Consider the following 27,937-nt stretch of genomic DNA (forward strand, 5'->3'; position numbering starts at 1 on the left):
CCACCCCAGTCACAATCTGTTCAACCTTCTGCCCTCTGGTCGGCGCTGCAGAGCGCATAAAACAAAAACAAATAGACTCAGGAACAGTTTCTTCCCCAGAGCGATCAGTGCTCTGAACAACAAGAAAACATGAACACAAAATTAGCAATATCATCACTGGGAACACACGCTACACATGCAATATTTCCCAATGAATCTCTCAAAGTCACTTTATCATGTATGTGCAATCTAAAGCTCTTGTTTTTCTACAATTGCCGCTCTTTCCCATTGTATTTTATTGTATTTTTACTGTATTTTATTCTATTTTTAATTATTCTTTATTGTATTGTATTTTTATTGTATGTATTTTCTAAGCACCAAATGGAGCAGCGCTCCCAATTTCATTGTATACTCGTTATACAATGACAATAAAGGCTTTCTATTCTATTCTATTAACCTCAGCATATTTCCTCTTGTGGGAGGAAGCCGGAGTCCATCCATCCATTCTTTGTACACCGCTTTATCCTCACTAGGGTCGTGGGGGGTGCTGAAGTCTATCCCAGCTGACTCGGGCGAAGGCAGGGGACACCCTGGACAGGTCGCCAGTCTGTCACAGGGCTACATACACAGACAAACAGTCACACTCACATTCACACCTACGGACAATTTAGAGTGATCAATTAAACTCAGCATATTTTTTGGACTGGGCTGGACAGTGACGTAGTGGTTTGCACTTTCGCCTTGCAGCAAGAAGATCCCCGGTTTAAATCCTGGGGTGGGCCTGGGATCTTTCTGCATGGAGTTTGCATGTTCTCCCTGTGCATGCATGGGTTTTCTCCGAGTACTCCGGCTTCCTCCCACAGTCCAAAAATATGCTGAGGTTAATTGATCACTCTAAATTGCCTGTAGGTGTGAGTGATTGTTCGTCTGTATATGTAGCCCTGCGACAGACTGGCGACCTGTCCAGGGTGTCCCCTGCCTTCGCCCGAGTCAGCTGAGATAGGCTCCAGCTCCCCTGCAACCCTAGTGAGAATAAAGCGGTGTATAGAGAATGGATGGATGGATATTTTTGGACTGTGGGAGGAAGCCGGAGTGCCCAGAGAAAACCCACGCATGCACAGGGAGAACATGCAAACTCCATGCAGAAAGATCCCAGGTCCACCCCAGGATTTGAACCGGGGATCTTCTTGCTGCAAGGCGAAAGTGCTAACCACTACGTCACTGTGCAGCCCATGTATAATAATAATAAAAAATTCCCACAATTACAAGAGACATCAATGAAAAAAATAATACCAAAAAAGGAGGTTTAGGTTTCAGTTTAACTGTTTTATTTGAGATTCAATTAGCAATTGATTAGCAAGATTCAATTTGACCACCACTCATCGGAGCGCAGGGATTCGGTGTGTCCTCATGAATGGGTGCAGCCCTGCTCTGGGCTGGGGCAGGGTGCAGCCAGCTGTTTGGAGCGCAGCCGCAGTCGGTCTGGTTCCTGTCTTCGTCATATGTCGGGGCTCCCAGCACTACACCGCGCATGCTAGCTGTTTAGCAAAACAACTTTCAAACAAAGTTACTTTATATAGTTGCGGTATTTCAAATACAGAGGAGAAAACATTACATTAGCAGAGAGTGAACAGAATGCCTACAGTGTCTAAAGGAGATGGGATGCGTGGCCTGGCTGTGTTCATCTCTGACATCAGGAACTGTAAGTTTGTTTATCACCTTCATAGACAGTAGTTGGAGCTAGTGACATGTTAGCTGGTGTAACGTTACACATCTGATGCACGGTTTCGAGATCATGTCTCAAAGTTCGCCCTTTGCTCTTTCTGCCCACAGTTGAGGTGAATTTGACGTTTCAGAGTGAGATTAGACAACCTCCACACACTTCTAGTCCGTACTGGCTAAATGACGTTAGCTGCTAGCGCCAAGTAGCTAGCGTCATGTCAAAGGGCGTGGACCGCACCGCTAACTGCAAACACACAAACTGGACCAGTTTATTAGTTTGTATTGTTTCAGCTGTGCCGAACAGTTTTCTAGTCCGGAATGTTGCTACTACTTATTAGCACCATTTACGTATTTTGTATATTTTCTAGTAAAAGCGTCAGTTTCCCCAGACTGCCGCTAGTATTGATTTGGACGTTAACCTGACAGGGGGAGACTGTGCTGAACATCTCTCTGAGTTCTCACCTTTCTGTCCTTCACTGAGCTTAAAAGTCACCAAACTGCAGCTTATACGTCCAATAAATTAAAGCTGCGAATAAATCACACGGACTGAATACCAGTTTAAGTGGAATTGTACGCGAATGTGGAAACTAGTGAGTCTACCGTGTATTTCTGCTGGGAGCTGTTGCTAAATAAGTTTCCTAACATTTCAGGTTGCTTTACTTTCCATGATTAGTTCCCTATATTATACTCCTAAGACCCTTTGGTTGTACTTGCATTTGAATTTCTTCTAGTAATTTGGAGTAAGGAGTAGCCAATAAATGTAATAATCAGATCTTATCGTTAAACAATAAGCTTTTTGGGAAAAAAAAAATCTGTCCACAATCAAGACACCATTGTGTAACAAAGTGCAAGTCTCTTATATTCCCGGCCTGAATGCTGTTCAGCATTTTTCATTGTCATTGTTTACATACCTGTTTCAACACCTGAACATGGATTTGGAAAAAGAAAATATGAAAAAAAAAAAACACATGCAACATATCCAAAAACCATGACAATTTCCTTATGTTTTGTTTTTACCTTTTTGTAACATCCCACAACTGCAGCTGCTCCTAAGCAGGAATGCCCCTTTTGTCTGTGGGAACAGTTGATCACACTTAAGTATTATGGTGCAGACAACCGCAATTGTGTTATCCACGTATGTGGGCGCCAGGAGGTTAAGTAGGTAATACAGATACATATACATAAAACTAAGTGAACTCAATTTTGTTTCAGTCATTAAAGGTTTGCTAACTGGTGTGTCAGTGATCTTTGTTTTGATTTTGATCCTTTACTCTCAATATGGGCTTTCTAAACTATTACTCAACTGTTAGTATGAGGTAATACTCTACCATTAAACTCAGAAAAATGCAGGTATTGAAAGGTGGTAGGTATTATGGTAATACAGGTATTATGGTAATACAGCACAGTGGTGTACACTCTTGCACTGTTGTATATCAGCATTACTCAAGCATTGTAATTTAACAGGAGAGTAAAGTCACAAGTACACACAGAGCTCTCACTGTCTTGTCAGTAGGTCATTCCACAGTTTTAATCAATATTAGTCTACACTGTCTGAAGCAATCGGCAAGTATGTTTGAGTCCACACGGGTACTCTCACCTTCTCTCAACTGGTGAATTATCATGTGAAATGGGTGTAAATGTGAGACACTCCCAGTCTGATGTTGACATGTTATGGAGGGATTTATGCATGTTTGGGCAAGACATGTATCCTGCTGCATTCTGATAAGAGACAAGAACTGGAGAATCTCTCTTTGGATCTGTGCTCTGCATTCCGTTAAGTCAACACTAAAATGCAGTGAACATAAACAAAAAAGAAAGAAAGAAAAAACAAAAGTCCAACCACTGCATGATGAGTTCCTTCACCTACACTGTCGTTTAAAAATATGGGGTCACTTAGAAATGTCCTTTTTTAAAATACAAAAAAGCAAAAAAAGCTTTTTTTTCCAATGAAGGTGACATTAAATTAATCAGAAATACAGTCTAGACATTGTTAATTTGGTAAATGACTATTCTAGCTGGAAACGGCTGATTTTTGTAGAATATCTCCACAGGGGTACAGAGGAACATTTCCAGCAACTATCACTGCTGTGTTCTAATGGTACATTGTGTTAGCTAATCTTGTCGAAAGGCTGATGTAGGATTAGAAAACCCTTGTGCAGTTATGTTAGCACATGAATTAAAGTGTGACTTTTCATGGAAAACATGAAATTGTCTGGGTGACCCCAAACTTTTGAACGGTGGTGCACATTCATAATGATAGATCATTTTCTTATAATTATGAGATTATATTCTCAAACTTTCCTCAGATGTTTAGTTTTGAAATTGGGATGGACAGTGTAGCTGAAAAATGTAACCAGATAAAGTATTTAATTTGTCGATTTGGATAATTATTCGTTATTTTTTAATGGCCTGTTTTTAATAAAGGAAACCAGGAGATTAATTTAATTTATTTTATTTTTTTATTTAACCACCTTACTTTGAATGTAACCACTTTATCAAGTCACACTGGTTCGTAATTTTAGTGCAGCCTGACCACAACAATGGAAACGCACACACAAATAAATAACCAACAAAAATAAATGGGATGAAAGAAACCATGAACACATAAGGAAAGCAAGCTCGATAAAGAAGGCAGCACAACTGTGGTTTGTTCGTGGAGCTGAACTTTGTGTTTGTCATTTTGTGCTTTCATGGTAGTTTGCATAAAATGCACTGAACTGTCAAACAGTTTTCTTGTTGCTATTGATGAAGTGTCTGTTTCTAACACATATCACTATTCTTTTATCACTCAGGTCTGTCATGAAGTAATTAGATCTTAAAGAAATTACGCATTTCTAAGAAAAATGTATCTGCCATAATTGATGACTAGGTTGAATTTTCTGTCATTGTGGGGAGTCCAGCAAGTAGAGTTTGTTGTTTCAGCTTGTGAAAAATGACCATTCAAATAACATGCAAGCATATCTCTTATCTTTTTGCAGGTAAAAGCAAAGAGGCAGAGATTAAGAGGATAAATAAAGAACTGGCCAATATCCGTTCCAAATTCAAAGGTAGGTGAACAGAACAAATCTTCAGGAATGGAGAGTCTTTTGGCATTATCGCAGCATTTTTGATCCAGAAAACAAAGTTTCTGCCTTCCATTACACAACTTTTCCTGTTGCTTTTCGGGGGGTTTTGCTGACTAATCTTATGACCTTAAGTCAACTGTTTCCCTTTTCATTTCATTTCCGTTTTAATGCTTTTTGCTGTGTCTGCACTCTTGAAAGCGTCCACCCTGCTCTCTGTGCATTTGTGTCTATTAAGCCCCCGTCGGTGTTGTTTCCTCTGCCACCTGTTGCTTGCTGCCTATAATTAGTTTGCTCCAGAATGAAGCTGCCTCCTCTACTCATAGTGCCCACGATTCTTTCCCTGTGTTGGTTCTACCATATTTTCCATATTTTCCAAAGTCTGACCAAATTTCTAGTGCAGTGGTTGTTTTTCATGGGCTTTTCCATCTTTTGTGCAAAAATTATGAAAGTTCCAAACAGATGGAAGCACACTAACTAAAACGCTGGAAAGATAGGCGGTCCAGCGGTTTCACTTTTGACAACAAACGCTGCATTCTGAGCATACTGACCAATTTCGTGTTGTGTTTTAGTGTCTTGTGGGGCAGTCCAACAGTTCAGTGGAGACACAGTCATGCGTGTGACCTTGGGCTGGACAGTTTTAAACATGTACAAGGTCTGATGTCATTCTAAATGGGAGCACCCTTTATGCCTGCTGTAGTTTACAGTAACATGCTCGCCTTTAACATAATAATGGGAAAGTCTGGTTTCAAATTTTTATCGCTTTCACCGATCACCAAAGTTTCCCATGTAATTTGTTTCAGTCCCATTGTTATTAGCCAAAGTCATCTTCAAAGTAGCAAAAGATTCATTTTCAGTCTAATATACACAACTGTTCAAAAATTCCCCTATGTAGATATTCCATTAAAAATCAGCCGTTTCCTGCTAGAACAGTCGTTTACCACATTAACAATGTCTAGACTGTATTTCTGATTAATTGAATGTTATCGTCATTGAAAAAAACTGCTTTTGTTTCAAAAGTAAAGATGTTTCTAAGTGACCCCAAACTCTTGAACGGCAGTGTACTGTATTTTTTAAAACTTGACTTATGCTCCATTTTCCCTGTACACACTGTAGGCCTAGCTGATGTTTTCAGATTTATTTCTGTTTTCTGTTTTGTTTTGTTCGTTTTTTTTAGGGATGGCTATTGTGAAAAGTTTGACAGTGCTACTACTTTTACCTATACTGCTCATCTAAATGTTACTTTATATTGTTATGTTGGTTCTTTATGTAATTTTTAAGGCGAAAAGATGAAGCAAATTAAGAAGAGCTTTAACATTGCCTTTTTAATCCTAGAACTGTATTTTACTGTGCCATTTTAGTATATTTACTTAATAAACATTTGAGCATTGCCAATACATACATTTAGATAAAGAAAAAGAAAACTTAGTGAGAGAGAAAATACAGTAAGACGGTTTGACTGCTACCCTGAAGTCATTCACTGCACTCCTCTGATCATTCTGAAACTCAGTCTCGGAACGACATTTCAGATGATGCTCTGACTATTTCACTCTTCATTTCCACCAATACAAGTCTTTTGCATGTACAAATGGAAGCACAAGTAGTAAGACATCCTTCAGCAGTGTAGTTCGGATGGAGTCTAGAAGACATGAGGGTTTAGACAAAGCAGTTGTTGAAGTTAGCTCAGAGACACATGCAGCAGAGAAGAAGCATAAATATAAAACTTGTATAAATATGTCTTAAAAATGTTTCTACATCTACTGTGCTTGACGTTACATTGGAAATAGTGTGACTCACAGGATGTAGAATGCAAATATAATTCTGCCACTGGCCACTCATTTCAGGTGACTTGGTCTTTCCTTTAGCCATCTGCAGCTAGCTTTGAGCAGCAACCTTCCACACTGAATGATTTGTGTCGTGCAGTGAAGCAGCCCTGCTATTTTTTTAGATGGATTGTCCTTTTAAATCACAGTGCTAGCCTCCTTGTCTGCAAAATGTTCCACCAAAACAATTCCACCCATCACTATTTTGAGGGAACGCTGAAGCCGCACCCATCACTTAAGCTCCATCTATGACAACTGTGATTGATTTAAGAAAATACAACCAAACCAGAGCTTTTTTTTCACCTATAGCTCAATGATAGTCTGGTACAGCCAGACCATTGTGTTCTCTAGGATGGACTGGCTAAGTGATGCTATGCGCATCACAAGCCTGTTACTATCTTTGACAGTTGTGTGATGAAGACTTTTTCTTTAAGAATTGCATTTTTTAGTCTAGAGTCTAGACTGGAGTTGCGCAGGACTGTACCTTCACTCAGAGGCAGCCATAAATAAAATGATAATAAAATATACAATATACCTCTCATAATGGTGGGCAAGAGTGGTGTTGAATATGCATAGAATAGCCTTCATAGGACTATTTGACCATAAAAATTGAGATTGTACAACAAATATTCTTCTGTGCCCCTCCTTTTCTCCACTGCCTGTCTGAAATTAGATGACTGCATCAGACCAGTGAAATCCTTGCATTGATACCTCCATGTTGACTTTCATGTCCATCTTTGTGTGTGTGTGCTTGTGGATGGGTGTCTGTTTTTTTTTTATATGTGTGAATAGGAGACAAGGCTTTAGATGGCTACAGTAAAAAAAAATATGTCTGCAAGCTGCTCTTCATCTTCCTGCTGGGCCATGATATCGACTTTGGGCACATGGAAGCTGTTAACCTTCTCAGCTCCAACAAGTACACAGAGAAGCAAATTGTAAGTATATCCTTATGGCCAGTCTGTGTCTGTGGTTGAATGCTTATTGATCACTTCTCATACAAATATGCAGATGAAACAGAATGTTGTGCAAACTCAAATGAGACAGATAACAATTATGACAGCAGGGTTTGCAGTCAATGTTTTAGAGAGTGATAAAATGGGCAGATGTAAAGACCTGAGCCAGTTTGACAGTTACTGAATTGATATCTTGATCAGAACATGTCCAGAATGCTGAGGCTTGTTTGACGCCCATAGCTCATTGAAGTACAAAAGCAGTGAGTGGTATTCTGTCTAGTCTGGGCTAACAGAAGGGCTACAAGTTGCAGAAGATTTGAATCCTGATTATGGGAGGAATGTGTCCCACAACCATGGTCCAGTCAGTCCTGTACTCTTTTACTGTGAGTGTGCTATTCATCTGAGATAGTGATAGCACCAGGATGGTGTGTGAGAAGAAGACGAACTGGTGAAGAGGGTATTATGCTCTGGGAAACATTCTGCTAAGAATGTAATCATGTGCACTGTCACCCTGCACAGCCAGGTTAGACATCGGGTACTGGTTTCAACTTTGAAGTTAATCCAGAGTAATCAAGAAAGTTTCATTGCACTCTTTTAGTTGTTTCTGTTTTAGGGATTGTAACTACCTGTCCCTCAAAGAATCAGAATTGAAATCATTATGAACCAGAGTTGGTAAGCAGAATCAGAATTTTAAAAATACCCTACCCTACTGCACACATTGCCTGGTTTGTAAGATGAGCTGGATTGAACAACAAGTCTGATCCATGGCTAAGGTTGTGGTGCCAGATACTGTAGAGCATCTTTCGAGGTCTTGTAGAGTCCTTAGAGCAGCATATTAGGCTGGTTGTCAGAACACTGTGGCTCACCAGTGTATGTGTGTGTGAAAACCCATCAGAGAGAGTGTAGGGAGTGCCAATAACTAGACTTACTTCTAATGTTTCATCTTCATATGATGGTGTTCTGTTCTTTTGCTTCCTTTCAGGGTTACCTGTTCATCTCAGTGCTGGTAAACTCTAACAGTGATTTGATCCGTCTAATCAACAATGGCATCAAGAATGACCTCGCCAGCCGCAATCCAACCTTCATGAACCTGGCCCTGCACTGCATTGCTAACGTGGGCAGCAGAGAAATGGCTGAGGCTTTTGCCTTTGAAATTCCCAGCATCTTGGTGGCAGGGTTTGTACACAAAACATATCCGTCCATTATCTACACACCGCTTAATCCTCATTAGGGTCAAGGGGAGGCTGGAGTCTATCTGAGCTGACGTAGGGTGAAGGCAGGAGACACCCTGGACAGGTCACCTGTCTATCACAGGGCTACACATAGAGACAAACAATCACACTCACATTCACACCTACGGACAATTTAAAATCAATTAACTTCAACATGTTTTTGGACTGTGGGAGGAAGCCGGAGTACCCGATGAAAACCCACGCATGCACAGGGAGAACATGCAAACTCCATGCAGAAAGATCCCAGGCCCAGGACACAAAAAATATATAAATTTAAATTTAAATTACATTTTATTTATATATCGCCAGTTCACAACACGTGTCATCTCATAGCACTTCACATAGTGAGGTAAAGACCTTACAGATTTTAAACAAAGAAACCCAACAATCTAAAATTACCTTTGGATTCCTTTTGAATAAACGCTTGACAACTTTGGTAGGGACCAAAAACCTCCTCTTTACCATAAATAAATGGCAAAAAAACAAAAAAAAGTCAGACTCACAGAGGTTAGCCATCTGACCTTTTAGAGTGAGGGTGGGGACGAGGTGGGAATAGCAGACAGACATTTTGACAGACTCTAGATCTGAGTTGAAGTAGTCAGCACAAAATCATCAAGACAATATTAAACTTGTAAAATAATTCAGTAAAACAAAAGACTTATATATATTAGATATAGACAATATTAAATATAGAAATCAGATGCGAGATAATTATGAGCAGCCAAAAACCACAGAAAACATGTACGCTTTTCTAGAAATTATCAGTGAAGAAGGAACATTTGATTGAAAGAGGAATCACATTTACCCACCAGCCTTGATCCTAGAACAGTTAAGAGCAATTAGTCTTATGATGTAAGAGGCCCTGAGGAAGAGTACAAACAGACAAGTTTTAAAATGTACCCATGTGCCATCCCATGCATGGCTTTATACACAATTAAAACAATCTTAAAATCAATTCTGTATTTAACCAACAACCAGTATAAGATAGATAGATTAAACCTTTATTAATCCCACAGCGGGGAAATTTACAAGGACTAATGTACAGGTATAATACTTTATATTTTATGGTCCCAGTTTAAGTCTTACAGCAGCATTCTGCACCAGCTACAGACAGGACAGTGAGGACTGACCAATAGCCAAGTGCAGTTAGTTACAGTAGCCTAGGCTTAGGGAAATTAGTGCAGTTATCTAGTCATCACGTCTTTCATGTAGAGGGAGGACTTCAGTTTAACAATGTTTCTCAGCTGACAGTAGCATCCTGTCACTGCTGAATTATTGTGAACATCATATGTTGATAAGTTTTTATTCTTAGTGATTAATGAACAATTGCTAATGATACATCTTAGTCTTAGAAACTAGTAGTTACATTAGAGGGGTTTCTGAAAAATAAGAAGCTAATACATTTGGGGAAAAATCATTTAAAGATGAGAGTATTCAAATCAGCTCTAGACCTAAAATTGTAATTCTTTGTAGCCATAGTATTTTAATGATTTAAGTAATTAAACCATGAAGTGTGACAGTGATCATATTTTGTATTGCCTCAGTTCACATTGTATTTTTCTTGTTCCTGTCAGGGACACCATGGACAGCGTGAAGCAGAGTGCAGCACTATGTTTGTTACGACTCAACAGGACGTCTCCTGACCTGGTACCCATGGGTGAATGGACAGCACGGGTGGTCCATCTGCTTAATGATCAACACTTGGTAAGACTGTACTTACAATGTCCAATTTCTGCACCACATAATGATTCGAAGCAGATTTTTAGAATGTATTATGTTCACAAGGAAAAGTGACAAACAGTATACCTAATGTAGAATGGTGAAACTATATGATTTGACACTGACTATGAGAGGATTTTCTCTGTTGTGTTTACACTGAGGTAGCCACAGTCATGTGATTCCCATGTGTGTTAGCACGGACACAAGGTCTGTACACCTAAGACACTTAGGATGGTGAAATATTGTACCAGTTGGATTTTCTTTTTTTTGTTGTAAGGTGTGTCTTTTGTTTTCAGGGAGTAGTAACAGCAGCCACCAGCCTGATAACTACTCTGGCCCAGAAGAGTCCTGATGACTTCAAAACATCCATTTCACTGGCTGTGGCCAGACTGAGTAGGGTGGGTACCTTTCAAATAATACCTCACACATTTCTCAAAGATAAAAGCAGATTTTAACTTCTGTTTATATATCATTTTGTTCTTGCAAATTTTTTCAGATTGTGACGTCGGCGTCCATTGACCTGCAGGACTATACATACTACTTTGTTGCTGCACCATGGTTGTCTGTGAAATTGCTACGGCTGCTGCAGTGTTACCCCCCACCAGGTATGGTACAGGAAAATGGATGATTGTTTTGCTCTCACCAAAAATGAAATGATAATTAACAGACTTTACTAGTTCTTTGAAATGCTATCTTTTTTGACATTCGCTTGTTTAGCATTAAACATAAGAGTTTACAGATTATATATTGTGTCAAAGCAAATGTAGGACAAGTACACAAAGCAGACTCACTACACACACATAACATTTTACATATTTTACACAGTATATGCTATTAATGATCACATCAGTTGTCCGTTACAGTTTAGAAAACATCTAAAAAGTTTACATAATGAGGTGGACCAGATATTTATATCGCATCAAATCTGCAAATTCTAAAGGAGACCTCAATCTACAAGTTACATCAAAGCCAATTTGAGACAGAAAGAGTTCATTTTCATTAAGAAAACTTCAAAACATGTTGCTTTGACTGGTCCTGAATTATTAATTCACCTCTCTCTCTGATTGATCATTTGACTTGCAAATATTGTTGATTTTACAGCATAGCAGTTGTTCTCTTTCTGAGTGTCCCTCAGCTTTGCAATGTCTACAGAGCTGTGACTTGTAGAGACATGATCAAAGCTAATGATGACATTAGCCACATTAGCTGTGCTAAGGCTCAGGATTTTTACTAAATAATAGTAATCCACTGGCTTTTCAGTTCCCCAGATACTGGGAGTGTACCTTTGTGTTCCTTCTTGCAGCCAGCAGCAGAACATTTGGTGTGTTTTTGCTTGTGACTAAGAAATTAGCACAAGCAACTCTAGCAGGAAATGAGTCTGGCAGTCTGCGAGGCAGTTGCTCTTTCTCAATGGCTCATGTGAAAGCATCATGCAATGAGGGGGTAGGGGATATTAAGCACATTTCCAGTTCACAACTGTTGGTTACACAGTTTCTCTATGACAACTAAAAGTTCGTCTTGGCTTGTACAGCTGGGAGGCCGTCTAGTTTGAGGGAGGAATGGCAGTAGTCGGCAGCTTAATATCTTCACAGCTTTTTTTTTGTTGTTTTTACACCTCCAAGTTTATAAAACATACAAACCACAATAAAAGTAAATTTTCATCATATGGGACATTTAAGCATTGCTCATGCTTACTTAGACATTCTGCAGAAACTAAGCAGCATGGACTTCCCATTGAGGTCTGGCATGTTTCTGCATTACAGTTCAACATTACACAAACTGATCTGACTTGTTGATAATTAGAAATGTACATGTATAATGAGGTCTTTATGCTAAGAGTTTGTTGAAGTAATAATGGTGACGAGTTAAAATAAAGAATTTCAGGGTTATAAGAAGCTACCTGTTGTTGTTGCAGAGGATGCAGCGCTCCGAAGTCGTCTGACAGAGTGCCTGGAGACCATCCTCAATAAAGCCCAGGAGCCACCCAAGTCCAAGAAGGTCCAACACTCAAACGCAAAGAATGCTGTTTTGTTTGAAGCCATCTCCCTCATCATTCACCATGACAGGTTGGTTATGTTTGCTGCACCAAGTGTCTGCTCATCTTTGAATTCCTGCATTATGACAGGATTATAGAGTTTTGTTTTTGAAAAGGAAAGTCCTGAATTTCAGATTTTTTGGGATGTTCTACTGTTGGGTTGCTAGATTGGCTTTTAACAAATAATATTTGTTTCCAAATGTTGTATTACATGTTTTCTAGCTGTAGCACTACAACACTGCACACAAAGCACCAAGAACAGAACACGAAGCTCTGACTCACTTATGCTTTGTCTTAAACCTCCAAGGAAACAGGCCAGTCCCAGCACAGGGATGGCATAGGGTATCGTTAAGATTTCAATGGTCCTGCTACTCTTATCAATACTGGTAATCGATGTGATTCTTTTATTGGTTCAGTTTGTTATATCATCAAAAGTAAAATTTGATCACTTAAAATAAGATTTGAATGCTTCTTCAATGACTGTCTGATTATCAGCTGATACCTGGATCTGATTATCAGGTATCAGCTGATAATTAGATCCTTTATGCAACATTTTTCTGACTATCGGTGTCGTTACTTTTTTCCTGAACAAATTCCTCACAAAATAAATGGATTACATAATAACCTATTTTGTATCTGATTCATCCACTTCTCTCTTATCAGTAGTCGCTCTTTGATCTCAGATTGGTTACATGTTACAGGTAAAAAAAATTTGAAAGCTCAGTTTTAATCAAGCATGTAAAACAAGGACAAACAAATTGCAGTGACGATTTGTGTTTGTGCTATTATAAATTTTGACACCAAGATTTAAATTTTTTCCCCTCTTTTCTCCCAGTGAGCCCACCCTGTTGGTACGAGCCTGCAACCAGCTAGGCCAGTTTCTGCAGCACCGAGAAACAAACCTTCGTTACTTGGCTTTGGAGAGCATGTGTACACTGGCCAGTTCTGAGTTTTCTCACGAGGCAGTAAAGACACATATAGATACTGTGATCAATGCTCTGAAGGTGAGTCTCTTTGTCATCTATGGGCCTTTGATAAGCTTTTCAGGTTCATGTGAAAATGGTTAGTGTTTGGATTGCTTATACAACTTGGTGACTGCTATTCTGTATTTTTGGGGGGCTTCACTGGAATTATTTTACAGTTTTTAGTAATTATTTATAATCATTTAAGTAGTATTTGATTGTATAAACAAATTATTCATGCTGAAAATGTAGTATTAGCTTTAGAATGTTCTCTTACATCCCAGCTCTTATGACTGGGAGAAGTCCAGAGCAGTTAAAATCCATAGGACAGACTCACTGTTGATCAGCAGCTGTAGGTTGTGCACCTTGTTATATCAGTGTTGAAAAAAAAATCAATAATCAATTTTGAACAACATATTTTGATGGCAGGCTGAATTAATTCCAAAAATCAAATACAATCTGAATAAGTTCTTTTTTATACAAGTTAAACAAAAAGGGTGGTGTAAACTAGACCATTCTGCTAGTTTAAATTTCAGTTTACCTGGCTGGTAAATTAGTCATTAGCAATGCCCCCAATAGCTAGTGATGTTTATTCCTTTATGAAATTCTGTTTGGCTAGCCACAACACAACCCTGCTTGCGACCACCTGAACCTCTTTTTGACGTTTGGTACATCTTCATATTCTAATCATATATTTTTTCTTTGCAGACAGAGAGAGATGTGAGTGTTCGCCAACGCGCCGTGGATCTGCTCTATGCCATGTGTGACCGCAGCAACGCCAAGCAGATTGTAGCAGAGATGCTGAGCTACCTGGAGACCGCCGACTATTCAATCAGAGAGGAGATAGTGAGTCATCAGTACCGGCCTGTTTGCCGTTGAGTTTCTCAGCGTAGCCTCTTGTTTTTAGCTTTGGTTTGTCTTTCTCAGGTGCTCAAGGTGGCTATCTTAGCAGAAAAATATGCAGTGGACTACACCTGGTATGTGGATACTATTCTCAACCTCATCCGTGTCGCTGGCGACTATGTCAGTGAGGAGGTGTGGTATCGAGTCATCCAGATTGTCATAAACCGAGATGACGTCCAAGGCTATGCTGCTAAGACTGTCTTTGAGGTGAGCATGGACATTTATGTCACCAGAGATCAGCTCAGCTGTCAGTGTGTATCCTCAGCATCTGCCTCATTGGTGTAAGAAATTCATGCGGACTAAATGAGAATAGCTAGCTAGTTACACTATATGGAAACCAATATATGGGTTCAGGTACATGAATTGCAAATGGCACACTATTTTGAGGTCTTATTGCTACCAAGACATTTGTTTTATTTCTATTATCTGCTAATGTAAAAACAGAAGTTTATTTTGTTATTCTTGACACATGTCCAGACTAACGGGTTGTGCAGTGCTACAAATATCCAAAGCCAATATGGACATTTTTAAATAGGAGGGTATGAGCATCACAAGCATTACATTATGTACACACGTGGACAAAATTGTTGGTACCCCTCAGTTAAAGAAGGAAAAACCCACAATTCTCACTGAAATCACTTGAAACTCACAAAAGTAACAATAAATAAAAATTTATTGAAAATTAAATAATCAAAAACAGCCATTACTTTTGAATTGTTGATTAACGTAATTATTTAAAAAAACAAACTAATGAAACAGGCCTGGACAAAAATGATGGTACCTCTATAAAAGATTGAAAACTATTTGACCAGAGTGACATGATTAACTCAGGTGTGTCATTTAATTGACATCACCGGTGTTTCCAAACTCATAATCAGTCAGTCTGCCTATTTAAAGGGAGACAAGTAGTCACCCTGCTGTTTGGTGAAAAGGTGTGTACCACACTGAACATGGACAACAGAAAGCGAAGGAGAGAATTGTCCCAGGACATCCGAAAAAAAATTATAGACAAACATCTTAAAGGTAAAGGCTATAAGACCATCTCTAAACAGCTTGAAGTTCCTGTGACAACAGTGGCTCATATTATTCAGAAGTTCAAGACCCACGGGACAGTAGCCAACCTCCCTGGACGTGGCCGCAAGAGGAAAATTGATGACAAATTGAAGAGACGGATCGTTCGAATTGTATCCAAAGAGCCCAGAGCAACCTCCAAAGAAATTAAAGGTGAACTCCAAGGCCAAGGTACATCAGTGTCAGATCGCACCATTCGTCGTTGTTTGAGCCAAAGTGGACTTCATGGGAGACGACCAAGGAGGACACCACTGCTGAAAAAAACTCATAAAAAAGCGAGACTGGAATTTGCAAAAATGCATGTTGACAAGCCACAAAGCTTCTGGGAGAATGTCCTTTGGACAGATGAGACCAAACTGGAGCTTTTTGGTAAGGCACATCAACTCTATGTTCATAGACTCAAAAACCAAGCATACGAAGAAAAGAACACTGTCCCTACGGTGAAACATGGAGGAGGCTCAGTAATGTTTTGGGGCTGCTTTGCTGCATCTGGCACAGGGTGTCTTGAAAGTGTGCAAGGTACGATGAAATCTGAAGACTATCAAGGCATTCTGGAGAGAAATGTGCTGCCTAGTGTCAGAAAGCTTGGTCTCAGTCGCAGGTCATGGGTCTTCCAACAGGACAACGATCCAAAACACACAGCCAAAAACACCCAAGAATGGCTGAGAGAAAAGCGTTGGACTATTCTAAAGTGGCCTTCTATGAGCCCAGATCTGAATCCCATTGAACATATGTGGAAGGAGCTGAAACATGCCATTTGGAGAAGACACCCATCAAACCTGAGACAACTGGAGTTGTTTGCTCATGAGGAGTGGGCCAAAATACCTGTTGACAGCTGGTACACACCTTTTCACCAAACAGCAGGGTGACTACTTGTCTCCCTTTGAATAGGCAGACTGACTGATTATGAGTTTGGAAACACCTGTGATGTCAATTAAATGACACACCTGAGTTAATCATGTCACTCTGGTCAAATAGTTTTCAATCTTTTATAGAGGTACCATCATTTTTGTCCAGCCCTATTTCATTAGTTTGTTTTTTTTAAATAATTATGTTAATCAACAATTCAAAAGTGATGGCTGATTTTGATTATTTAATTTTCAATAAATTTTTATTTATTGTTACTTTTGTGAGTTTCAAGTGATTTCAGTGAGAATTGTGGGTTTTTCCTTCTTTAACTGAAGGGTACCAACAATTTTGTCCACGTGTGTATGTATATGTCACAGGCCAAATTAGAATCCAGGCAGATTTAGAATCTGCCTAGGCAGAATTAGAATTTTGATTTTGCCTAGGCGAAATCAAAATCCTACCATGGTTGTTGTACGGATTTCAATCTTGATATATCAATAGCCTGTATATTAGAAAGAATAACCCTAACCCTCTAACAGGATTTTGGTATACAGTATATGAAAAAAAAAAAACAACCCAGAAACTACTTAACATAATTTTTTCCCTGTTTATTTTGCCAAGTGTTGAGGACAAAAGTTGACATTACTTCTAAAGTAATTATTTACCTTGGATCTAAAACTACATTTCAAGGTACATAATTTTAGGGAAAACAAATAGTTACATTAACAGAGCATATCATATTCAAAACCCTTCAAATTTCAATCTAGCCTAGGCGAAATCAAAATTCTAATTCTGCCTAGGCGGATTTAAAATCTGCCTGGATTCTAATTTCGCCTGTAACATATATATGCCATCAGAGTAAACAGTGCATTTTTTCTTGCTGCAGAGTCACTCAGTCGTCAAACTGATTGCTTTATAAAGCATAGGCAAACTGACACCATTTATCAGTCAGAAACTGTTAAAGTGGAAAGAATAGTCAAATTTCCAACCTTATGATGATCGCTGAACTATCAAAATCAAATCATTTTATTTGTTACATACACAGTTGTACATGGTACAGCGCATAGTAAAATGTTTTGTGTACATGATCTGGCTAGTACACACAGACATTTTGACTGTGTGGTTTCCACCTATGCTATTCAAAATGTTGTTCTTTTACGTATTGTTCCTAAGCCAATGGCATTGTTCTCTGTGAACACTTGCAGGCACTTCAGGCTCCTGCCTGCCATGAGAATCTGGTGAAGGTAGGAGGTTACATCCTGGGAGAGTTTGGTAACCTCATTGCTGGTGATTCACGCTCCAGGTACAAACGGCATCCACACAGTACAGTTTTTGCCAGAGTCCAGCTAATGTTTCAGCTCAGGTCTTTCCTGTTTATTACTGAATGAATTGATTCACCCAAATTACAAAAAATGCTTCTTCCTCACACACATCAAACTGTATCTAGCAGTGCAGATGTTTTCATTTTTATTTTTTGAAGTTCTGAGATTCTAGAGTTTGAAAAATTACATGGAGTACTTCAACAGCAACATGTCTTCAAAATGTCTTCTGTTTAGGTGTTGCTCTTAGACCTCACCACTGAGAGTATTTCTTCTGTAGACAGTGGATTTTTTTTTCTTTTTTAAACTTTTTTTTTTGGTTCACAATTTGCCTTTATTTGCATTGCATGCATGGGAATATTTAATACATTTTGTGTTTTGGTTTGTGTTCTTTTCTCTCCTCAGCCCTCTGGTCCAGTTCAATCTTCTCCATTCCAAGTTCCACCTGTGCTCTGTGCCCACTCGGGCACTGCTGCTGTCAGCTTACATCAAGTTCATTAACCTGTTTCCAGAAGTGAAGGCTACAATCCAGGATGTCCTGCGCTCTGATAGCCAACTGCGCAACGCTGATGTGGAGCTTCAACAAAGAGCTGTGGAGTACCTGAAGCTCAGCTGTATCGCCAGCACTGACATATTGGTTAGTAAATTATGCTGGGATTAGACAAAATACTCCACAGTCTCTTAGTCTCACATACACTGTAACCTAATAGGGTGGGTTACAATAATCCATCCTCATTTTTCTGAAGCATATTTTTTTTGCCAAGACTCTCTGTAATTTCATGTCCTTAGAGCTGAGAAGCATGATGCTCCCACCACCATGCTTAACTGCCGGGATGATATTCGCAAGGCAACGAGAAGTGTCTGGTGTTGCCAGAGTTTGTGTTTGGGGTTCTGCCAAAAGAGTCACATTTTTGTCTTATCAAACCAAAGGACTATTTCCCTCAGTGTTTCAAAATCCTTTAAATGCACTGAAAGCACCTTTAAGTCAAAGGAGCTTCCAACATGCCATCCTAAAGGCCTAATTGTTTGAGTGCTGCTGAGATGGTCCTCTTTCTGGAAGGCTTTTCCACCTATGCAGAGGACTTCTGAAGCTCTGTAAGAGTTACCCTCTGATTCTTGACCACCTTTCGGACCCACACCCTTCTTGCTCGTTTGCTCAGTTTGACACACTTCCAGCTCATGGAAGAATCCTGTTGCAGACGTCTTCCATTTCACAATTATTTAAGCCACTGTGCTCCTGGGACTACATTCAAAGCATTTCAAATAGTTTTATATCCCTTACCTTGGTCTATGCTTGTGGAGGTCTACAAAGTGTCTCTTGGACTCACATACAGTGTGACTTATGAGACCTTACATACAAAAATGTTCACCTTTGTGTCTAATCCTTTCTGTCTGGCATTACTTCAAAAAACATTGGGTGTTTTTTCCAAACAAGAGCTTGTTGTGTTGTAAACCCCTCCTCACACATTTCTAACATCTTAATTGTGATTTTCAGAACTCAAGAATTCAACAAGCACATCCACTTACTCTAACATTTAGTCCAACATTGCAAAGAGAGGAGACTTCTGTTACTGTCTTCGTGTACTAATGAATGCTGCAAATGCAATCAGGAAAAGATTGTAAAAAAACTGTAAACCAGTATCTTCACCTGAACCATTCTTGCATCCTTTCTTATTCTATGATGGCAAACACCCAACTCCAACTCTAAACTTTGAACCACTATTCTATGATGCACTTTTTTAGAGTTGTTTTAGAAACATGTGCCACAGTTGAGAAAAGTTTAGAATGGGTACTGTAGATGTGTGAAACAGCATCACTGCTAATAATGCAGCAACTGTCTGCATTGTGGAAAAAACATAACATTTGACTGTATTGGATGACTCTCTGCGTCCCCTACAGGCCACAGTCTTAGAAGAAATGCCTCCATTCCCAGAAAGAGAGTCTTCAATCCTGGCCAAGCTGAAGAAGAAGAAGGGACCAGGCAAACTGCCTGACATAGACGACAACCGACGGAATGTCAACGGCAGCTCCGAGCACAGCGAGAACACTGACACCACAAGCAAGGTTAGTTGCAGGTAGTGCTAATAGATGGTTGTTAAATCTGGCCTGTACACGTAAAGTTTCTTTCTTCTTGAGGAAACCTTTCACCAGGAAAAACTTTGATTCCTAACAGGTGAAGAAATGTCACCTGTTTTTCTGACAAACCGGTCCATTTAGTGTGTTTTGTTGTTACATTTAATTATAATCTCAAAGACAAGCCTGTATCGCATAAATATATGACAGTTATATTGTATGTATTGTTGTATATGGTTCATTACAGATTTACAGCCTTTTGGCCTTTACTTTTGTTTTCCTCCATTTGCTTTTCCTTTACCTTCATCTGCACTTGTGTTTTCTCTGCTTTTCCCTGTTTTCACCCTCCTGTCCTTCTTCTTCTGTTTCTGTTTCTTTCTCCGTCAGTCTTCTCCTTCACTGCTGGAAGACCTTCTTCCCACTGACAGACCTCGCCCTTCCTCCTGTAGTCCCGCAATACTCGCTGCTAGAACCATGGTATACTGACAGCTTGACAATACAAATACACTGTGAATTACATATTTATTTGTGGAGTGACAGCTCGTCTTGTCTCACTTGTTGTCTATCCATCCATCCATTCATTCATACATACATACATGCATTATCTATACACCGCTTAATCCTCATTAGGATCACGAGGGGGAAGAGTCTATCCCAGCTGACTTAGGGCAAAGACAGGGGACACCCTGGACAGGCCACCAGTCTATCACAGGGCTACATATAGAGACAAACAATCACACTCACATTCACACCTATGGTCACTTTAGAATCACCATTAACCTCAGCATCACTTTGCACCCAGAGAAAAACCCACACATGCACAGGGAAAACATACAAACTCCATGCAGAAAGATCAATCAATCACTTAAAATAGTGTTCTTAAGCTAAGCAGATCTAGGGCATGCACTTAGAACTCACCAGTTTGTTGTAAGAAGTGAGATCCTGCCATAAGCACTGCTTTTATCTCATACCCACATGTTAGTCCTGTTTATGTATACCTTTGGTCTTGTTTTTCTGATCTATGAACAGGACATAAAAGGGAGGGGATTCCACAAGAATCTGCAATTGTACTTTTTAAAGACTTAAAAAAAATCCATCATTTGAATGTGTAATTTCATTAGTACAATGTCTGTGTGGGCAGGCACCTACAACCGTTGGTATATTGATCCCAACAGGCATGTTTTGAGCATATTTAGCAAAAAGAGTGCTGAGGTCACTTCCTGTAGCCCTGTATTACAAGACAGAAGAAGGAAAGCCAGCACTAGCAATTCGGGCCACACAATTTTCCAAGGGTGCAGATCACATGCACACGTTCTGCATAGCAAGTCCCTGGTTCAGTCTCCAGCTGGAGACACCTTCTACCCTCTCTCTACTTTTCCGGTTTCTCTCTACTGTCGCTGTGAAATAAATGTGTAAAAATGCCCCCCGATCCTCAATTTTACCATTGATTTATTGTGTTGAAATTAAATGTGAACATAGGCAACCTTTAGCGCAACTGAGTGCCCACATTGGTGAGCACAGCTAAGTGAAGGCAGAATAAAATACATTCTTAAAATCTGCTCCATTCCAGTCCACTTCAATCTTTTGTTGTATCTTCTTACATAGCGATGATGTGAAGATGGTGAAAAGATTCTCCGCTGACACCATCTTGTTTATATATAAAAAGTTTATTAAAACAAAAACAGCATCACAGACACCATGGCATGCCTGTGAGAGGATTCAAGGCCTGATAGAATCACTCTGCAGAGCAACTGTTTCTCCTAGCTTATATAGGTGGGTTCTTCACATAAACCCAGCAGGTGACTGAATATATGTTTGCCAGTGCCTCGTTGCTGGACAAGCAACAGAATTAAAGCAATAAACTCATTTTAAGAAATCCCGTGTTTAACTTAGGAATTTTTAATGTTCCCATCTCCTAACTTAGAAGGCCACCTGGAACAACAGATACCACACTCCACTTATATTTTTTGTGCTGTCTGTGTAGATATCGTGTGCTTGGGATGATGTTTGCTGTTGTTTTTCTCCTAGGCTTCCGCCCACCCCTTCACAGACATTCTGAATCTGAACTCAACCCCCTCAACAGGACCCAACCTGCTAGTTGATGTCTTTTCCGACAGCTCCACCTCTGCGTCTGTAGATGTTTCGGAAGACAATTTTTTCAGGTGGGGACATCCTGTGAGCTTGGTTGAACAAATTAGGTCGTAGCTGGTGGATTACCTGCACTATGTCTAACTACAGTGTATATATAGAGGATGTAAAGGGCTGGAGCACATTCATTCACAGCCTTTTATTGTGCTAACAGATTAACATTTTAAACCTGCAGGTCTTAATCACAGTCAAAATGGACAAAGGCATGAGGCAAAATATTCAACTTAAACCAGGCGTACACTGGTCATTGGATAATTGGTAGATATGAAGCCACTTCAAGACACATTTTGTCCTTGGTATTTGAAAAAGGTCCACTGATGGTATTGTGGTCATATGGAGAGGTGGTAGTAGAGCTTTTTGACTTTGCGAAATATGTCTCTTCTACTTCTGTATGACTTTTTTCACCATTTAACAACAAGAAGTCTTTGTTCACTATCCAGACTTTACACCTTGCAATTACTGTTGAAATTACAATAGTACTTGATAAGGAATAAGAGAAAATATTGTAGAAGATATAGGAGGTGACTGACACGTAAAACCCCTACCAGTGGTTAGAAAAAGCCACTGTGAAGGACAGTACAGAGCCTGTGCTCATGGCAGTCCAGGAACAGGCCCTCAGTTACAGATCCAGAGACGGGGCTCTATTATGGCAGAAAGGACCAGGATGCAGGCTAAGGCAACAGAGCCCGTGGTCACATAAATTTGGCTTCACTATCTCATAGAAAAGTCTGTCACTGCTGTTATCATTCGGTTCTTCATTTGGCTTCATGGTCTATCCTTACTGCATTTTGGGTAATTGTATCATGTAAATTGACCCCAAACCCTTTCTAATTCCAGGTAGGCAGTGGCTGAGCTGCCGTTTATCTGTCACCTTCCAGAACTGACATTGATATTCATGCTCTGTGCATAAGTGGCTACAGCCAGGCATTGCACCTCTCTACCTAGCATTTGCCACTCATTTGTTACCCACCTGTTTGTGGCACTTTTACACCTGAGTGCAACACTACCATTGTCTTGCGGAAAGGACAGTTTCACAATGTGCCCCGTAGTCTCTGTTTTTAATGATTGTCTTGTGTCACCGTGCTTTTCTGTGCTCAGGCAAGGCCAGCCATCAAACTTAAGTGTCTTCAGCTGGAACATACTGCTCTTCTTCAGAGGTCTGTGTTGTACATTTATTATTGTGTACTTGTAAATTCCAGATTTGTTTGTAAGAACAACGGTGTTATCTATGAGAACCAGCTCTTGCAGATCGGACTGAAGTCTGAGTACCGACAGAACCTGGGTGAGTAGCTTTATCACTATTTTACTAGGTTCTGCATCCTTTCCTTTAGGCACATTTTATTAGACTGCATCCATTTTAGGGATGCTTTTAAGGTATATTTCTGTAACTGTCATCAGAGAATAGTGAAAATAATCAGATGTAAAGTTAGATTAGTTGTAAAACAGTATGAGATTTTACATGCACTGCATACTGTTCACAAGTCATAAGATCAGTAGTTAACTTGTCATTCTCCCCCAGGTCGCATTTATGTGTTCTACGGCAACAAGACGTCTACTCAGTTCCTCAGCTTCTCTTCATTTGTCACCACTAGTGACATACTCAAGTCTCATATCCTACACTGTTTGGTAGCTTCTTGCATCAATACAAGCCCACTAGAATTTGCTTCATCACTACTGCTGCTTGCCAGCTGAGAAATATTTTGTGGGACTGCTGTTTTTGCATATAAGTCAAGCAGTAAAGAAAAAAATAACTATGCAAAGGGTGTGAATACCTGCTGGTAACTGTTCTAGGTGTACTGAGATGCATGTGTCTGTACAGTCCTTGACCATTGTCTGCACAGCTGAATGTCCACGCTAAGACAGTAGACCCCGTAATAGAAGGTGGTGCTCAGGTCCAGCAGATCCTGAACATTGAATGTGTGTCAGACTTTATAGATGCACCAGTACTCAACATCCAGTTCAGGTTTGTATGCAAATGCAATATGTATTTTTGATGGTGTTTGTCCCTCGCATACATGCTCATTTCTGACTCTGTGTGAACACAGATATGGTGGAACTTTGCAGAACATTGCAGTGAAACTCCCTGTGATGCTGAATAAGTTTTTTCAGCCCACAGAGATGACATCCCAAGATTTCTTTCAGCGCTGGAAACAGCTTGGAGCGTAAGGCTTGATTTACATTATCCATGTACCACTGTTTAAAGGTCCCTGCAGGCTATAGCTGATGTATTTGTCCAACAAGGCAGAAACACCTTCAGATGAAGTGACAGTATTTTAATGGTTTGAACTACTGGTCCTTTCACTGGCTCTGCAGCAGTCTGAATGTCACTGCACATGTCGTCTATTAAAACATTTTGCATTGACTACAGTGGAAGTACTTTAAAGTGCTTTGCGATGAGTTTAAGTTGTGCAGAAATTTGTATGTCATAGGGTTGAAATGCACCCCCTTTCAGAAGTTTTGAGACACTTTCTCATTCAAATAAATTAAAACCCGTCTCAAAATTTTTGACAGGGGGTGTAGGTCCGGTAGATTGCAGTCCTACTAGAAGATAGCATTTTATTGTGACATATTGCTTTTGTTTTGCCGGGCCCCCTTCATAGAAAAAAGTGATTATTTTCTCCCTCTCCTGTGTCCTCAGTCCTCAGCAAGAAGTTCAGAAAATCTTCAAAGCCCAGCACCCCATGGACACAGATGTTACCAAGGCCAAGGTAAAAAACAATATCTAGCTTAACTGTAGACTTTAAGTAGCTGATTGTTTGAACATTGCAGGGCCCGTTATGACATGCTCTTGTATGAGCTCAACCATTAGAATGTGACACAACATCATACAGAAAATGTGAATGTGTGATTAGATAGAATGCAGCGCTGGCTTTGGCTGTTACTACTGTGCTTTGGCACTTACCTGTTTGTTTTTTATTGGCGCTACCATTTGGACATGGCATTGTGCATTTATTTTGCTTGTCTCATTCAAAAAGTATACATCATTCTCCAGCATGATCTTCCAGAATATTTTTGGTCCAAATTACAGACTTTTCTGACAAATATCAGTGCAGCTTTTTGGATAGACTAGTTATACCACCATTGTACACTTTACAGCCCTCTCATTCATTTAATAGGGTCAGTCAGTCAGCAAGGTGTCAGTGCAGGTGACTGTTTAAAGACAACTGAGAGTCATCCAACAAAAAAGCTGAACCAGGCTCAACCTTTGCTCCCAAACTCAGAACAACTTGAACTTCCCTGCTTACACTCCATCTGCCTGGTCTTGTCCACAAGGAAGAAAATGATCATATAAGAGAATAGATAACCAAGATTTCAATAAAAGTGAAAAAATAAATCATAAAATACCTATGAACTTTGGTATATTAGGAAAGCACAAATGAAGACAAGAGTCCTGATTATTGACAATAATGAAGCAAAAAATATTGCTTTATTTAAGTATATAAATAATAAATAAAGGCTGTTGCAATAACTATTGAATGTCGCATCCTTAGAGCATGGGGCCAGTAGTGATACTCACACATGGGAACATGCACATAACACCCATATCTGTGCACATACTTCTCCCTAAGAGGGTGTTGGGTGGCAGACAGCAAGGCACAGACAGACCCAGAGCACACCTCTACTGTGAAATTCTACTTTGGGGCAGTCTCTCAAAAATAACTGATTAACAGTTGTCAGTGGGATATCTCAGATTTTAGTGACATGATGTTGTATATCCAGAATTTACAGCCCATGTAAAGCAGTAAAACAGGCTGTGCTCTGGGTCTGACATTAACCAAACCCAGAGGAAAGTTTGTTTACTATCACATGCCTTTTTTTCATTAGGTTTCATGTTGTCTGGAGGAAACAGGTGTTTTCAGGGAGGAACATTTCAAAATTCGCTAAGTTTAATACACAGATTTGAAAAGAACGTTGTGGGGCAGGTGCCTTTGCAAACCCTGGCAAACTGATAATCCTGATGTTATCCTTCAGTTCCAGCCTTGTAGATCTCAGCTGCTAACTTACCATTGCTATTGGGTAGCATAGCACACTTTTCTATAACTATAACCCACTTTCTGTTGTTTGTGAGAAACATGTTTTGTATTTACAGCAGTGGTGTACCATTTGAAGCACCACTGTGACTCTATATGTGGGTTGTGGGTTAGACCACTTTGCCCCTAAAATCTAGACCATAAAATATTACAGAACTTATCTAAAACTGGGTGAGATCACTCTGCTTCTGACCCCCTCATACAATCACTGTTGTAGTTAGCATCTGACTCTACTGAGATGATGCACTTGCCATGTTTTTCACTGTGGCTTTGGTGAGTTTTTTTCTTTTTTTGCTTAAACTATGTGTTTTTTTCCCACATCACTCTTTTTTCCCTGAGCATTTTTTTTCTTCTATGCATTTTTTTAGATCTTAGGTTTTGGTGTTGCTCTGCTGGACGGGGTGGATCCCAATCCTGCAAACTTTGTTGGAGCTGGAGTCATTCACACCAAGAGCACGCAGGTGGGCTGCCTCCTCAGGCTGGAGCCCAATGCACAAGCACAGGTAGACACACACACACACACACACACACACACACACACACACACACACACACACACACACACACACACACACACACACACACACACACACACACAGACATAACCACTCCTGTACTGAGCCATCTTATGGACTGTGAACTGTGTATTTTCTCTTCAGATGTACCGTCTCACCCTCCGGACCAGCAGGGAGTCTGTATCTCAGAGGCTGTGTGAGCTCCTCGGTGAACAGTTTTAAACCCAGCGCCAGCATTTTTACACTCTCACTCTCTTAGCCTCACTTTAGATCAGAATCAATGTATTGTACAGTGTAAATTGTTTTTTTCTATTTTACTTGCTTTACATTTAAGTGAAATGAATTTTGCACATACTTTTACTAATAAGTCACTGCTTTAAACCTGCCTTGTATACTCACACTGTGAGCGCCTTAGCCGACATGTTTACGGTGTGAAAGGTTCTGAACACTTCTCTGTAGTGCTCTGCAGCTCCAGCGTTCAGAACAGTTTTGAAACTGTGCGCTTTTGGTGCGTTGGTACTTCTTATTCAAATATTTTGAAAAGTTAACAGATGAGGAAGGACTCACTATATGGCTGTGACAGGTGCTCTTCAGTGGGGCAGGTGAAAATACAATACATTAGATTCAGGAAGTCTTAATTAGTGTTCAGGTGTGCAGGTAACCATGGTAACAAAGTAAGGCCCTCCGACTTGAAGTGAAATAATAAGTTATTCTTCAAGCATATGAGCAAACAAACAGACTGACACATATCAACTCTGGGTCAGACAAATACATGTGACTGAATTACAACATATATCAGCCAGTGGTATTCAGACCAGCATGTGGTACATCAATCAAACTTCCGGCTGTCACTAGAAGATGTAGTCCCTTGGTGTGTTTTCATGGTTGTTTGCACTGTTTAATACTAAGCAGGACTCCTGGATCTTGTTATATTTTGAAGACTGTTACGAAGCATTAATGAGAATGAGTTAGTTGAAGATCTCAGTAGGATTGCAATCTTACCAGTGGTCTGAAATTGTTCTGATTGTGTTTAAAATGAGGCATTTATTCCTGTAGTGTTTCAAACTGTTGCACAGAAGCATTCTGCACTTGTAGGTAAAAATTAGAACACAAAGGTAGATCACATATTGTGTCGACAAGACAAATCTGACTTATTTTACCGACTTTTCACCAGTTTTACACATCTGTTATCTCAGGAGGAAAGCTGTTGCTTTGTGGTGTGTTTTTTTTGTAACAGAAATAGACTTTGGGCACTACAACTTTGTTTCCATTGTGAAAATGTTGGTGTTACTTAGTGAATAAAATTGACAGCTTGATTTCAGACACTCATAAGGTTGATATAGAACACTAGGTAGGGATTTCTTGTGCTGAAATTTGCTGTCTTCAGAGTGTTTTGCATTTGAATTTTTGTTACTCAACAAGAACAGAAATGGCTTTGAGTAGAATAGAACAGAGTGACATTGTTAAACTATACAGCACTGCCAAATGCCTTTATTCACAGAGCACTGCCAAATAAATGATTAATTATATTTCTACATACA

General features: G+C 39.7%; 1 protein-coding gene across 2 annotated transcripts; it reads left to right on the forward strand.

The window, feature by feature from the left end:
* The first annotated feature begins 1,463 nt into the window (after window positions 1-1,463).
* LOC110961811 (AP-2 complex subunit alpha-2) lies at window positions 1,464-27,937 on the forward strand. 2 transcript variants are annotated; one of them, XM_051941923.1, is made up of 23 exons: window positions 1,464-1,681; window positions 4,680-4,748; window positions 7,379-7,521; window positions 8,522-8,715; window positions 10,346-10,475; window positions 10,787-10,888; window positions 10,987-11,095; window positions 12,406-12,556; window positions 13,361-13,529; window positions 14,196-14,333; window positions 14,415-14,597; window positions 17,516-17,613; window positions 18,035-18,266; window positions 19,529-19,693; window positions 20,090-20,179; window positions 21,731-21,864; window positions 23,050-23,132; window positions 23,370-23,458; window positions 23,689-23,813; window positions 23,896-24,012; window positions 24,489-24,558; window positions 26,250-26,384; window positions 26,541-27,937. In XM_051941923.1, exons 1-23 carry the CDS (start codon window positions 1,615-1,617, stop codon window positions 26,616-26,618), a joined length of 2,871 nt encoding a protein of 956 aa, XP_051797883.1. In that variant the 5' UTR covers window positions 1,464-1,614; the 3' UTR covers window positions 26,619-27,937. The 2 variants fall into 2 exon arrangements, with proteins under 2 accessions (XP_051797883.1, XP_051797884.1); XM_051941924.1 differs by lacking the exon at window positions 20,090-20,179.

This window comes from Acanthochromis polyacanthus, chromosome 2 (genome assembly GCF_021347895.1).
Source record: "Acanthochromis polyacanthus isolate Apoly-LR-REF ecotype Palm Island chromosome 2, KAUST_Apoly_ChrSc, whole genome shotgun sequence".
Classification (NCBI taxonomy): domain Eukaryota; kingdom Metazoa; phylum Chordata; class Actinopteri; family Pomacentridae; genus Acanthochromis; species Acanthochromis polyacanthus.

Coding starts and splice junctions, on each gene's coding strand:
- LOC110961811 (XM_051941923.1), top strand. CDS start 1,615: ATGCCTACAGTGTCTAAAGGAGATGGGATGCGTGGCCTGGCTGTGTTC. Junction 8,716..10,345: donor CCCAGCATCTTGGTGGCAGG/GTTTGTACACAA, acceptor TGTTCCTGTCAG/GGACACCATGGACAGCGTGA. Junction 23,133..23,369: donor TGAGTACCGACAGAACCTGG/GTGAGTAGCTTT, acceptor ATTCTCCCCCAG/GTCGCATTTATGTGTTCTAC.